Raw genomic sequence first — 14,462 nt, 5'->3', positions numbered from 1 at the left:
AGTTAAGATCAGCTTTTTGGTTTGCCTTTCTTTTTTCCCCCTTTGCTTGTTTTTTCTTCCTTTAAGTCCACATATGAGTGAGATCATATATTTGTCTTTCTCCAGCTGACTTATTTCACTTAGCATTATACTCTCTATCTCCATCCATGTTGTTGCAAATAGCAAGATTTCATTCTTTTTTATGGCTAAAAAATATTCCATCATGATATATATATATATATATATATATATATATATATATATACACACACACACACACATATCTTTATTCACTATCAATAGACACTTGGGTTGCAACAAAATCATTAATGAAAGAGGGGAAAAAAAGCCAATACCACAGAAATACAAACAATTATAACAGAGTATGATAAAGACCTATATGTCAACAAATTGGACAATCGAGAAGAAATAGAAAAATCCCTAGAAATGTATAACCCATCAAAAATGAAGCAGGAAGACATAGAAAATTTGAACAAACCTATCACCAGCAATGAAATTCAATCAGTAATCAAAAAACTCCTGAAAAACAAAAGTTTGGGACCAGAGAGCTTCACAGGTGAATTCTACTGAATATTTGAAGAAGAGTTAATATGCATTCTTTTCTCAAACTATTCCAAAAAATACAAGAGGATGGAAAACTTTTGAATTCATTCCATGAGGCTAGTATCACCCTGGTACCTAAACCAGATAAGGACACCACAAAAAAAAAAGAAATATACAGGCCAGTATCTCTTATGAATATAGATGCAAAAATCCTCAACAAAATATTAGCAAAGTGTATGCAACAATATATTATTATTATTATTATTTTTTAACAATATATTTTTAAAAAATCATACACATGACCAAGTGAGATTTATTCCCAGGACGATGGGTGGTTTAAGATTCATAAAAAAATCACTGTAATACATAATATCGGTAAGAGACAGGATAAAAACTATATGATCATTTTAAAAGATGTAGAAAAAAGCACCTGACAAAGTACAACATCCATTCATGATAAAAACCCTCAGAGTGGGAAGTATCAGAAAGGGAGACAGAACATGAAAGACTCCTAACTCTGGGAAACGAACTAGAGATGGTGGAAGGGGAGGTGGGCGGGGGGTGGGGGTGACTGGGTGACGAGCACTGAGGTGGGCACTTGACGGGATGAGCACTGGGTATTATTCTATATGTTGGCAAATTTAACACCAATAAAAAATAAATTTATAAAAAAAAGAAGATAAAAAAACCCCTCTGGAAAAAAACAAAACAAAACAACCCTCTGCAACATAGGTCTGGAGGGAAAATACCTCAACATGAAAAAGGCCTTACATGAAAAACCCACAGCCAACATCATATTCAATGGGGAAAACTGAGAGCTTTACTTTAAGATCAGGAACAAGACATAGATGTCCACTCTTATCACTTGTATTCACACAGTACTGGAAGTCCTAACCACAGGAGTTAGACAATATAAGAAATGAGAGGCATCCAAATTGGTAAAGAAGTAAAACTCACTATTTGCAGATAACACACTATATATCGAAAATTCTAAAGACTCTACCAAAAAACTACCAGAACTTATCAACAAATTCAGTAAAGTTGTACAATAAAAAATCAATGTACAGAAATCTGTTGAATTCCTATATACTAATAATGAAGCAGCAGAAAGGGAAATTAAGAAAACAATCCCATTTACAATTGCACCAAAACCAATAAAATATCTAGGAATAAATGTAACCAAAAAGGTAAAAGACCTGTACTCTGAAAACTGCAAAATACTGTTGAAAGAAATTTAAGATGATGCAAAGAAATGAAAAGGTATACCATATTTATGGGTTGAAAGAACAAATATTCTTTAAATGTCTACACTACCAAAAGAAAGCTACAAATTTAATGCAATTCCCATCAAAATAACAACAGCATTTTTCAAAGAACTAGAATAATCCTAAAATTTGTATGGAGCCACACACACACACACACACACACACACACACACACACACACAAACTCAAATAGCCAAAGCAATCTTTAAAAAGAAAAACAAGGGATCCCTGGGTGGCGCAGCGGTTTGGCGCCTGCCTTTGGCCCAGGGCACGATCCTGGAGACCCGGGATCGAATCCCACATCAGGCTCCCGGTGCATGGAGCCTGCTTCTCCCTCTGCCTGTGTCTCTGTCTCTGTCTCTGTCTCTCTCTCTCTCTGTGACTATCATAAATAAAAAAAAAAAAAAAAAAAAAAAAACAGAACTCGAATTTCAAGAGTTCAAGTTATATTACAAAGCAGTAGAAATTAAAATAGTATGGTACTGGCATAAAAACAGACACAAGGATCAATGGAATAGAATAGGAAACTCAGAAATAAACCCACAATTATATAGTCAATTATTCTTTGACAAAAGAGGAATGAATATAAAATGGGAAAAACAGTTTCTTAAATAGTATTTGGAAAATTGAGCAGTCACATGCAAAAGAATGAAACTAGACTACTTTCTTAAACCAAGATTTCATTCTTTTTTATGGCTGCCCATAAAAAATAAAATTTTGTGTATTTTTTATACATAAAAATAAACTCAAAATGGATTAAAGACCTAAATGTTAGACCTGAAACCATAAAAATCCTCACAGAGAGCACAGGTAGTAATCTCTCTGAGTTGGGCCATAGCAACATTTTTCTAGATAGGTCTCCTGAAGCAAGGGAAATAAAAGCAAAAATAAACTATCAGTACTACCTCAAAATGCAAAGCTTCTGCATGGAAAAGGAAACAATCAGCAAAACTAAAAGGCAACGTGTGGAATGGGAGAAGATATTTGCAAATTGTATATCTGATAATAGGTGAGTATCCAAAACATATAACGAATTAATACAACTCAACACTCAGAAAAACGAATAATCCAATTCAAAAATGAGCAGAAGACCTAATCGGACATTTCTCCAAAGAGAACATCTAGGTGGCCAACAGGCACACGAAAATATGTTCAACGTCTCTCATTTGCAGGGAACTGCAAATCCAAATTACAATGACCTATCACCTCACACCTGACAAAATAGCTAAAATCAAAAACACAAGAAACAAGTGCTGGTAAGGATGTGGAGAAAGGGGAACCCTCTGCACTGTTGGTGGGGATGCGAACTGGAGCAGCCACCCCGGAAAACTGTATGGAGTTTCCTCAAAAAATTAAAAATAGAACCGCCGTATGATCCAGGAATGTCACTACTGGGTATTTACCCTTGAAATTCAGAAACACTAATTCCAAGGTATACATGCACTCCAATGTTTATTGTGGCATGATTTACAGTCCTCCAATATGAGGAGTCAAATATAAAATCAGTGTAAGTGTACTTACAGTCGGAGCTCCTGCCCTGCCTTTGGTAAGTTCCACTGTGGCCTTTGTCCACTTAATCCTAGTATGCTAGTTGTTTTAGTACCTGTCTGATTCTTTTTTGTGAGCAAGATGCTTACTATATTCATATTTATTTATTTATTTATTTATTTTTTTTTTTTTTTTGGGGGGGAACACATGCCTTTTATTGGTCTAAGGAGCATAACTAGTTCATAGGCTTGGGCAGAGCTCCCCTATCTGTATGGCTCCCATCTCCCTCTCCTGGGAGTTTGTGACTCACCCCCAGGGAGAAAAGTGTTCTGGACAGGGGTGGCAGACAGAGCCAGGATAAAAAATACAGAACTGGGGTCTGAAAGAGTATCATGGTGAAGTAGAAAACACAGGGTTATGAGATCATCCAAATAAAAAGTCCACCCGGGCAGAAGAGAAGTTTCTCCATGTGGGCCTCCCACCTGCCCTTGCCAGGAATGGGAGGGGGCAGGAAGCTTCGGCTGGAGATTTCCTACTGTGCCCTTCGTGCCATCAGCATCTCCCGGATGTTGTCCTCAGCTTCCTTTACACTCCGCTCCAGGTAGGATTTTTTCTGTTCTAGTTCTTTAATTTTTTCTTCTGCTATTTTCTGTTTCTCTAACAGCTGACTGTGAATTACCTCCTTGGACTGAAGAATAAACATTCTTCCTACACCTTCATACATGTTAGTCTCATCTACCAAAGTCATAATCTCTGTATCTGTAAGATGTGCGTGCTTTTTCGTTCTGTTTAGCTGTTCAATCTGTATGTCTGCAAGCTTCACCTTCTGTTGAGTGTCAATAACTTTGGCTTGAAGTTCTGTGAAGGCCTTCTTCAACTCCAGATCCACGGGAGCCGCCATCTTGGTTCTATATTCATATTTATACGTCTATATTATGTAATGCTATCCTCAGTACACATAAGCTTATCAGTAATTATTTGTATTGAACCTGGTTTATGGATATTACAAATTGAAGTTGTGGAATTCCCAATTTTCTGCTTCTCATACTGTGAGTGAAATAGAATGAGACTCTCCCATTCATCTCCCTCATTAAAGGAATTAGCGACTCTTGTACCCAAAGGAGAATACCTGTTCCACAAAGTGGTGTTTGAGGTTACCTTGAAAATGGGAAACCAAATATTTTTGAGGACTTTACCTTATTTTTAACAAAGGGCTGAATGTAGAAGGCTGTTCATTAGCATACTTCCCAGAGAGTGTACATGGTGCAATGTCCTTGTTGGGTGATTAGTATTAAAATATATTATGAACTATGTCATTTTAGAAATCAAACTGATAGGTTAGTCAGACTCTTAAAATTATTTTATGTGGTTCATTTTAATATTAGTAGAAAAAATGGTTTACTTTTTAAAGACTTATTTATTTATTTATTTTAGACAGAGAGAGAGGGGGGTGGCGAGCAGGGTGGGAGGGGCAGAGGAGGAGAGGGGATCTCAAGCAGACTCTCTGCTGAGGACAGAGTGCTCCCTTGAGGCTTGCTGGGGGGCTCTATATCATGACCCCTGAGATCATGACCTGAGCTGAAATCAATAGCCAGCTGCTTAGCTGAGATACAGAAGAAATAGTTTTAATGAAGACTACATGCTTGTATTTAAAGAGTTTTCATTTATTGCTAAAAGCTTATCAATTTTATAAATGTTTTTAACATGTTATAGAAACTTTTAACATCTTTTTAATCTTAAAGTTCACATTATCATTTACAGGAAACCAATACTTTCAGTCCTTAAATTTTATATCTAGTGCTTTTAAAAACTATATAATTACTCTTACTACTCCTAACTTCTAATTTTTACCAAGTACATTTAAATTATATTCAAATTGGGTCATTAAGTAAATCAAGATTTCGATGGATGAAACTGAAAGATATAAGGATACTAAATAAGTGGCATATTTGGTTGTGACAATAAATATTTGCGATATTATTGCTAAGGCATAAAGAATGTCATGAGAGCCCCCCCCCCCCCCAAAGCTGACAAGAATGATTTATGACTCTCAGAGGAAAATGCTCCTGAAAATAGTAATTCTGTTCTGGAAAGAAAAAAATGGAAGGTTTTTTTCCTGTCTTTTTCATTGCTTTCTTTTCCCCTTTTTAAGAAGTAGCTAGAAAATAGTAAGTTTAAGAGAAGAAGCTAATTTAGGAAGAAGAAAGGCTGTTAGGCTGAAACATTTTGAATTGCCATCAAAAGTTTTCTAATTTACATTCTTTTTCCTTATTTGGTGACCCTCAGATTTAGCTTTTAGAGCAAAATCTGGCAAAGACGGGAAAGTAGTAAGCGGAATTTACTACAAAACCCCTTTAAAAGTTAACAGAATGTGTCTCTTTTTATAAGTAGCAGTATTATTTGATCTCACAGAGCATCTCCTGTGGGTCCTCCGGAGTGTGTTCCCTACTTCCTTTCTTTCCCGCCCCCGCCCCCCTGTGCCCACGAGGTCTCTAACACCCGAGGGTCCGCAGCGCCTGGCGCCGAGAGGCTGTCCCCATCGACCGCGGGGGCTGCAGGGACCCATCAGCGCCGGCTCCTGAGGACGCGGGACATTAATTCCACTGTCTTGTGCCGTGAGGCTGGGAGAGCTAAGTGGGGGAAAAAAGTTTCAGATTTCTCCTTCTTTTACTTAACCTGCCTTCAGCCCTCAGGGAAGAACAGTAGCCAGGGCGGGGCCGGGCGTGAGGCCCTTTGCTGGGGGTGCAGGCGGAGTCTCTGGCCTGCACGTCCTAGGGGCCCCGCATGGGTTTGTGCGAGCCGAACCCCAGCGCACCCCAACATAATCCTTCTGAGGAAGGCTGTGGTCCCAGACACCTGGGATGCTTCTTAGGCCTGCCACGCCGAGACTCCCAGCTACAGGCAGCTGACCCTCTGCAGCTGAAGGAACCGGGTGTCTAGATACGATATAAATAACCATAGATTTAACGAGAGTCTTCCTACCTCTGGCTCATATTTAAGCAAATACACAAATAGAACAAATCTTCAGAAAGAGGAAATGCAAGATAGCTTTATACAGCTCCACAACGGAATGTACCGGCGGAGAAATTGCCGCCTGGCAGAGGCATCTTTCAAAGTGTATTGGAAGCAGAAAACCCCAGATCTACCCAAGCAAATGCAGAGATCACTAAATCAGTAAAAGTCCAGGTGAGGGAACACACAAATGAAGTCTGAACTGTGACTGTGTGTGTCCTGGGTGGGAGGGTGCGTGTGGCAGGGAAGAGCGGAGATTTACGGTTTGCTTTAAATGCCCCAGTAGAAAATAAGTGGCTATTACATTTACAAAGTGAAGGGAACCATGTAGACAGACACTCCGCAGTGAAGACAATTATTTTCTTTACATCCATCTAGCTAAGTGTTCTGAATGTTCCTGAATGGGGAAGTTTCCGACAGAATGACTATATACTTTTTTCTATTTTGCTTTACCTCTCTCTCTGCATGAGAGTACTACCAAATACTGTCCTACGAACAAAATTATTACTAGTGTGTGTACACGTGTAATCTTAGTATTTATAAAGTTCTGGTTAAAGAACACCTGTTCATATATTTTTACCTAGTGATAGGTTTTAATCATAATTTTTATGCACTAGGGAGCCGGAACGGGTAAATAAGACCATTTCCATGTTCTACACTAAATCACTACACTACACAACTGCTGTATACTCATTTTTTTCTTCTAATGGTGCCAAGTCCTGGATGGAGAAGGATATCTATGAAAATAAAGCACACATCACATTAACGGTATTGTCACCTGTATCACCAAAAACATATAGAATTCCCTACCCCCTCTCTTAGAATGCTGGATACTGGTTCCCAGAAGATCTTTTGTCTGCTAAGAAGAAACACACATGGTATTTACAGTAAATATGCTTTCATGTGTGTGGGACCATATGAGGCGAAGTTGAGAGGATTCAAGCTTGGAGAAGCTGACACAAAGAGAAGTTGTTTTGCGTGAGAAATAGAGCGATGTGTAGAGGTGATTAGTGGGGGGATGTGATTCTGGACCCAGAAGGCTAGTGCCAGGGGGCCTGTTGAGGGCAGAGGGCAAGAGAGTAGAGAAAGGCTCCAAGTGAAGAGCCCAGAAAGAGAAGTGGAGGAAACGTTTGCAGCAGACAAAATCACATGCATGTGTGTACATGATGCCATGATGGGTGTGATACGCATGTTTCCCTCTAGGCCCGGACAGTTATGATAATAATCGCTAATGTTTATGCAGCACTGATTGTGTGCCAGCGGCTGTCCGAACACTTCACAAATATTTAATCATTTTCGTCATTAGTCATGGATTGCATTGAAACTATTTAGTGAATAAATGATTTCCCTTATACAAATAAGGGAGCGGAGGACAAAGCGGTGACATGATGTGCCCTACCTCACTCAACGGGTGGTACAGCCAGGATCCCACCCAGGTTCTGGAAATGGGGGTCCTCACCTGTCTTTTTGTACTGGTTTTCGTTGGGAAAAAGAAGAAAACTGCTCTATGGCCTGCTACAAGGTTGGTATGTGATGGAGCTGAGAGGCTGTTTGCCCAGCCCACCCATATCTTGGCGTCAAGAACACAATAATATGATGGAAAGATTTATAGATGAGCTCTCTGTGTTTTACTTGTTTAAGAAGCTTTATTCTGTGCCAAATGACTTGATGTAACCTTACAAACAATCAAAGCGTTGTTTCTCCTTAACAGCTCTAAACTTGCTTCTGGTTCTAGTATACTATGTCTTTGGAAAAACTCCTGGGTACCTGCAACATGCATGTTTCCAGGCAGGCACAGTTTTTATTCTTTTAATTTTTAAAAATTTATTTTATTTTATTTTATTTTATTTTATTTTATTTTATTTTAGGCAGACACAATTTTTAGAGACAGTTGACTTTAACGTAAAGTTAGAGGCTGACCTTTTTAACTGTGTTCCTTTTTCATTAAATAAGCTCAGAATGGATTATAAATGTAGTGGGAACTAACAGCTTTTATTACAGATGAATGGTTACAATGCTTATTTATAATCTGTGGCTTTATTGACATTAATCCTCATGATAGGTAAGAAATTTGAGATTATTTGCTTCTTTTATTAAACCATAATTAGCTCTCTGAGTTTAGTCCACAAATACGTGCTGCGATATACTTTCTTTCTTTTCCTACAGGTAATAAAAATAAATTAATTATATTCAGTTCCTTGTAATCATCTCTCTCACAAATAAATGTCAGATCTTCAAGGTTAAGCTCACAGATACTTATTCCGGAAAATTTCTCTCTTAAAAAAAATAAAGGTACACAATAGGATTTTATGAGTAGATATGAAACAGTAAGGGTTAAGATTCCTGAAACTCTTTTTGTAGGATTTTGTTTCTTTTTATCACTCTTTCTTCATCTCCCCCTTTTTCTATTAATTACCTGGCTAAATATGATATGATTCAGAAAAGTGAAGTTTTCCATGATCATTCTCTTGGGAGACAGACTCTTTCAGTACCAATCTGAGGGTCAGTGTCAATCAAGACCAACCCACACAAGAGGTGGAAATCAGAAGGAACATCGTTTTATAAGAAGCTGACCTCTGAATGGAGCCTATGTAGTTGGATGGCAGATGTTGTGAGTAAATCACTGGGATGTCTACCATCAGCCACCTGAGTAGTTTTCAGTTCCCACGGAATGGCCATAAATTAGTAGAGGTGCTGAAAAGTCTGTCGACAATGTCGCATGCCTGGGGTACCAGGCTTTCATCTTTTCTTACATAAACAAAGTAAGGATCAATCTTAAAATGATTAATGGGTTAAAGGGACCACTTTATTTCTTAACTTGGAAGATGAATGGAGACTACCTTTATTAAAACTTTAAAACCACAAGCTCCTATGTTCCATAACAATTTGTTAAATATCCATCTCTTCATTCAAAATAATACTTAAATAACAAGAGCTAGAGAACGGAATATTCTTTTAAAAGTCAGATTAGTTGCTCAAACAAAATACGAGTGATTTAGAAAACAATATATGCCCACAAATTTAAGCTCTACTTACAAATACAATGACACTCCAGGTTTACCGGTGTCATCTAATTCTTATTTAACACTCCAAGGGTTTCCAGGCTTTAGGTGCATTTCCATTATCTCACAGAAAAAGAAAAAAAAAAGACATCCTTTCACCTTCTTATGACTATTAGGAGGTTATTTTCAATTTTTATAGTTCAAGACACACCAGTCCTGCTATCCATATAAATAAAGTTAATGCACTGCAGTTGTAAAATACCTCTGATAGTTGGAATTTGGTTCCTAAGAGATTAGCTAAATACTAAATTTCAGACTTTGTTTATCAGAAGTTGCTGCTGCTTCATCCTCGCTGTCCTTGTCCCCCGCCCCAAACCCCTAGATTTGTTCTGCTGGGATTAGCCTCAAAGGCCCAATAATAACTCTAAATTACAGGCCGAGGAACAGAAAATGGTTTCAGCCATCACATTCACTTAATACTGGCCTTGCTTCTGTTCAGTGTTCCGCTGCTCTCAAAGGCTAACAACGAGCCCTAACAACGAGCAATTCCTCACAGAGCCAGAAGGAAAGTTCTGCTCTTTGGTTAACAAAATTCTATTTAATTTTGTTGTTCTAGTTTCTGTACTGTGATCTGCTTGGCAATGACCTTCCTTTCAACTCCCCATAACACTTTACTTGGGTCTCTCCTACAGTACTTATCTTATTTGGCCTTGTATTGCAATTATATTTTTACTTACTTTATTGGATCATTAAGTATTATAATCATAGAGGGAAAGAAGCTGATTTCTTTTTCTGTACCCATTCCATAGCATGAATTAAATGTTTGTGACTTTTCAACTGGCTTTTGTTTTGGTGGATGAGCCCAATTTGGCAAATTTCAGTTTGAGTAATTTTTTTAAAGGGGTATTCTAAATAGATAGTTTCTTTTTCTTTTTCCCTGCATATGATAATTTGATTCTTGGATTCCAAGCCTGATGTTTTGAAAAAACAGCATGGTCCAAATCCATCCTAAGGTTTATATTCTATTACATTCTGTTCCTAAACGCAGGAGTCATCTCATATCACATTGTTCCTATTTTAAGGTTGTTCAAATGTTCATCCTAACAGTTTTGCAATAGCCATGGTTATGTGTCATTGGACATAGCAAGGAAGTACTGTAGGCTCAAGAGGGCAGCAGAATCCTGACGCCTTACAGATCAGGAATGAGTAGCTCCTGAGTCATGAGAGGAGAACAGGTGCAGAATTAGCCCCAGAGAGAGGTATCTTGGTCTTATAGAAAGCTAAGAGAGTTCTTGGGGTCTAATTTGTCTCCCACTTACTAAATAAAGGATAGCAAGATTAAGCATGCCCTCTTGCTCATCTGTGAAATGCAGACAGTCATGCATACCTCACAAAGTTGCTGTTAGGGATTAAATCAGAAAATATTCATTTAACCCATTTACTGAGGTTCTATCAAATGGCATTCTCTGGTCAGAACAGGTCTGGACCACTGTGATAAACTATAGGTTAAATCTGTAGTCAACTGGCACTGGTCCAGAGGGCTAAGTAGAGGAAGGCAACCATAATAAAGGAGGTATAAATTGGAGAACTGGAAATGTTAATCTTAGTAAAATAAATTGTTTAAAGAGGAGGTAATAACTATCATTTGGCTACCTTCCAATTTTGGTAGATATGTGTTCATTCTGAAAGAAAAAAACAACTTAGTAATAATGGGCATCTCCACATAAAGCTTCAGAAGTAGGACTGGGGGCAGCCCTGGTGGCTCAGCAGTTTAGCGCCGCCTTCACCCCAGGGTGTGATCCTGGAGACCCGGGATCAAGTCCCACGTCGGGATCCCTGCATGGAGCCTGCTTCTCCCTCTGCCTCTCTCTCTCTCTCTGTGTCTTTCGTGAATAAATAAATAAAATATATATATTAAAAAAGAAGTAGGGCTGGATGTCTATCTGTTATTGATATTGCAGAAAGAGGATGTTGGAAAGTGAGTCCTAAAATGTCCCACAAATAGAATTTTCTGTGATCGTGCTTCCCTACTCTGTAGGACTTTCTAATACCAAAATCCAATTGTCCTGACCACAAGTGGGTATCCAACAATTCAATTCAATTCTGACACAAACTGCCTGGATTCATTGCAGAGCTCACAGGTTGAAGGCTCTGTTCCACAGGACTGCCTCCCCTTCACACATCTTAGGCCTTCTGCACTTCTGATCAACTAGCTATAAATTGCTATTTCCATGACTTCCTGATAAATTAAATACTTTGTTAGAATGGCTCTTGGAATTCAGGAAGGCGTTTTATTATAGTGGATACAACTCAGAAACAACCAAATGGAGTGGATGCATAGCATGCCATCCTATTGGCACCCCTGTGTGTTCACCAACCCAGAAGCTTGCCAAGCCCTGTTAGGGGTTTTAGTGATGTTTCATCACGTAGGCATGAATGATTATTAACTCAATCTCCAGACCCCTTCCTTTCCCAGAAGCTGGGAGGATGGGGCTGAAAGATGCAGGCTTCTTCTTTTTTTTTTGTGTGTGTGTATTTTTTTTTATTGGAGTTCGATTTGCCAACATATAGCATAACACCCAGTGCTCATTCCGTCAGCTGCCCCCCTCAGTGCCCGTCACCCAGTTACCCCATCCCCCCACCCACCTCCCCTTCCACTACCCCTTGTTCGTTTCCCAGAGTTAGGAGTCTCTCATGTTCTGTCTCCCTCATTGATAATTCCCACTCATTTTCTTACCTGAGCCCCAATGTTTATAGCAGCAATGTCCACAATAGCCAAACTCGGTGTCCATTGACAGATGAATGGATAAAGAAGTTGTGGTCCATATATACAATGGAATATTTCTCAGTCATCAGAAATGACAAATACCTACCATTTGCTTCGACGTGGGTGGAACTGGAGGGTATTATGCTGAGTGAAGTAAGTCCATCGGAGAAGGACAAACAGTATATGGTGTCATTCATTTGGGGAATATAAAAAATAGTGAAGGGGAATAAAGGGGAAAGAAGATGAAGGCTTCTAATCGAAGTTTGATCTTTCTGGTGATTAGTCCCCATATTGAAGCTGTCTAGGGGCCTGCCAAAAGTTTTCCCATTAGAACAAAACATGTTTCCAACACTCGGGAAATTTCACGGTAATATTTAGGGGCTCTGTGTCAGGAACTGCCATATCTGTACACATACATACACACTTTTTGTTTTGTTTTGTTTGTTTTGGGTTTTATTTTTTTGGTGTTGTGGAAAAGTATTTAATGACTTTGAAAGTTACTTACAATATTTAGTTGTAAAAATATTTAGTTGTAAAAATATATAGTTTTCAAACTATGGTCTTTCAAAATTTATACCAAAATGTGTATATAATGTATTTTTGCCTAGGGAAATTAATAGGTTATAACCCAGTGAGTTAACAGATAATCATACGAGATGGGACTTACTCCAAAAGCATACATGTTGTTACAACAGGTCTAATGTTACATATGTCACTGATTCTTACCTTGAATTACAGAAAATAAGAACACCTAGTTGGATTCATCAATAAAGAGACAAATAACCAGAAAATTCTTGACTGTATCTATAAAGGCAAATGTGGACGACTCCATTTTCTTAAATGACTGCAACAATATTTCTCATTTCATCTGATCTTACAACTTTGACACTCCTTCCTTGAAGAGTTGGGTTTATGTTCCCTTCTTGCAAACCTGATGGGAATTTTATGATTGCTCTTACCAAGAGTCAGGGGAAATGATACTATGTGACTTTTGGGGTTAGGTCATAAAAATACAGTTTCTACCTGGCTTGCTCTTTTTGGTATGCTTACTCTTGACAGGCCAGCCACCACAGTGTGAGGAAGCTCAAATTAGCTTTTGTGGAGAGACCTATATAGAGAGGAACTGAGTCTTTCAGTGGACAGCTAGCAGCCACAAATTGGCAGATAATTTTAGCTCCTAGCCTTTAAGACTTCCATTTTAGGCTTTGGACATTTCTCAGTACAGAGGAGTCATGCCTGTTATACCTTGAATGAATCCCTGATCCATAAGTCAATGGGTATAATAAATGATTATTTTAGACCACTAAACTTTGGGGTAATTTGTTACCTAACCATATGTATTAACTAGGGATCTCAAGAGAAATAGACTAATAGAATTTGATAGATAGAATAGGGCTATGAGATTATTGTAGGAGTGGACACATGTGCTTATGAAGGCTAAGAAGTCCCACAGTCTGCAAGACTGAGACCCAGGAAAGCTAGTGATGTAGTTCAGTCTAAATCTGAAGAACCGAGAACCAGGTGGGGACTTGTATAAGTTCCAGAGTATAAAGGCCCAGGAACTGGGAGCTCTGATGGCAGAGGGAAGAAGATAGGTAACCCATCTCAAGAAGAGAATTAACCCTTCTTCCACTTTTTGTTCTATTCAGGCCAAGGGATTAGACAATGCTTGCCCACATTGGTGAAGGCAATCTTCTTTACCTAGCCTACTAATTAAAGTACTAATTTCTTTCAGAAACACTCTCACAGACATACCCAGAAATAATGTTTGACCAGATAGCTGGTCATTCTTTAGCCCTGTTAACACATAAAATTAGCTCTCATAAATTCACCCCTTAACAACCTGACACCTATACACATCTCCTTAAATAGTATTTAATCTCCAATTAAAGACAATAACAAGGTCTTAATTCAACCTAGCATGATACAGTTATCATATATATAACCAAAAATGCACTAACCCTACCCTAGAAGAGGAAGTAAAGCCCCTGAATGATGTTTGCTGTTCTCCTGATATCTGATAACTTGAAATCTATGATGTAAAGTTAGCAATACTTAAATACTGATACAAAGTCAATATGTTTTATATTTTGTAGTATATAAAGGAATGAGAGAGAAAAGAAAACACATTTATTTACCATGTATATACATATACATTCACAAATATATTCACAACAAACTAAGGAGGAAATACTCAAGACAATTATAGTACTCCTTTTTACAACTCGTCAGCTGGTATTTATAACTAACTTCTGCTACTATCCATATGTATTCCTTTTGCCTTCAGCAAGTACTTCAGCTTGTTTTGATTTTTTATTTGAAGAGATGACCTAAATCTTCATTCTTAAAGGATCTGGACCATTGATAATCTTTCCTGGATTGGTT

General features: G+C 38.2%; 1 protein-coding gene and 1 long non-coding RNA gene across 2 annotated transcripts in view; both read right to left on the bottom strand.

Annotated features, from left to right (window-relative positions):
* Positions 1 to 14,462, bottom strand: part of LOC140612994 (uncharacterized) — a 34,081-nt gene that overhangs the window by 14,105 nt on the left and 5,514 nt on the right. The window lies entirely within an intron of this gene.
* LOC140612991 (prefoldin subunit 1) lies at positions 3,456 to 4,206 on the bottom strand. The gene has a single exon (XM_072791324.1). The coding sequence runs from the start codon at positions 4,195 to 4,197 to the stop codon at positions 3,829 to 3,831; it is 369 nt and encodes a 122-aa protein (XP_072647425.1). The 5' UTR covers positions 4,198 to 4,206; the 3' UTR covers positions 3,456 to 3,828.

Source organism: Canis lupus, chromosome 21 (assembly GCF_048164855.1).
Source record: "Canis lupus baileyi chromosome 21, mCanLup2.hap1, whole genome shotgun sequence".
Taxonomy (NCBI): domain Eukaryota; kingdom Metazoa; phylum Chordata; class Mammalia; order Carnivora; family Canidae; genus Canis; species Canis lupus.
This window is presented reverse-complemented; position numbering and strand designations above follow the sequence as displayed.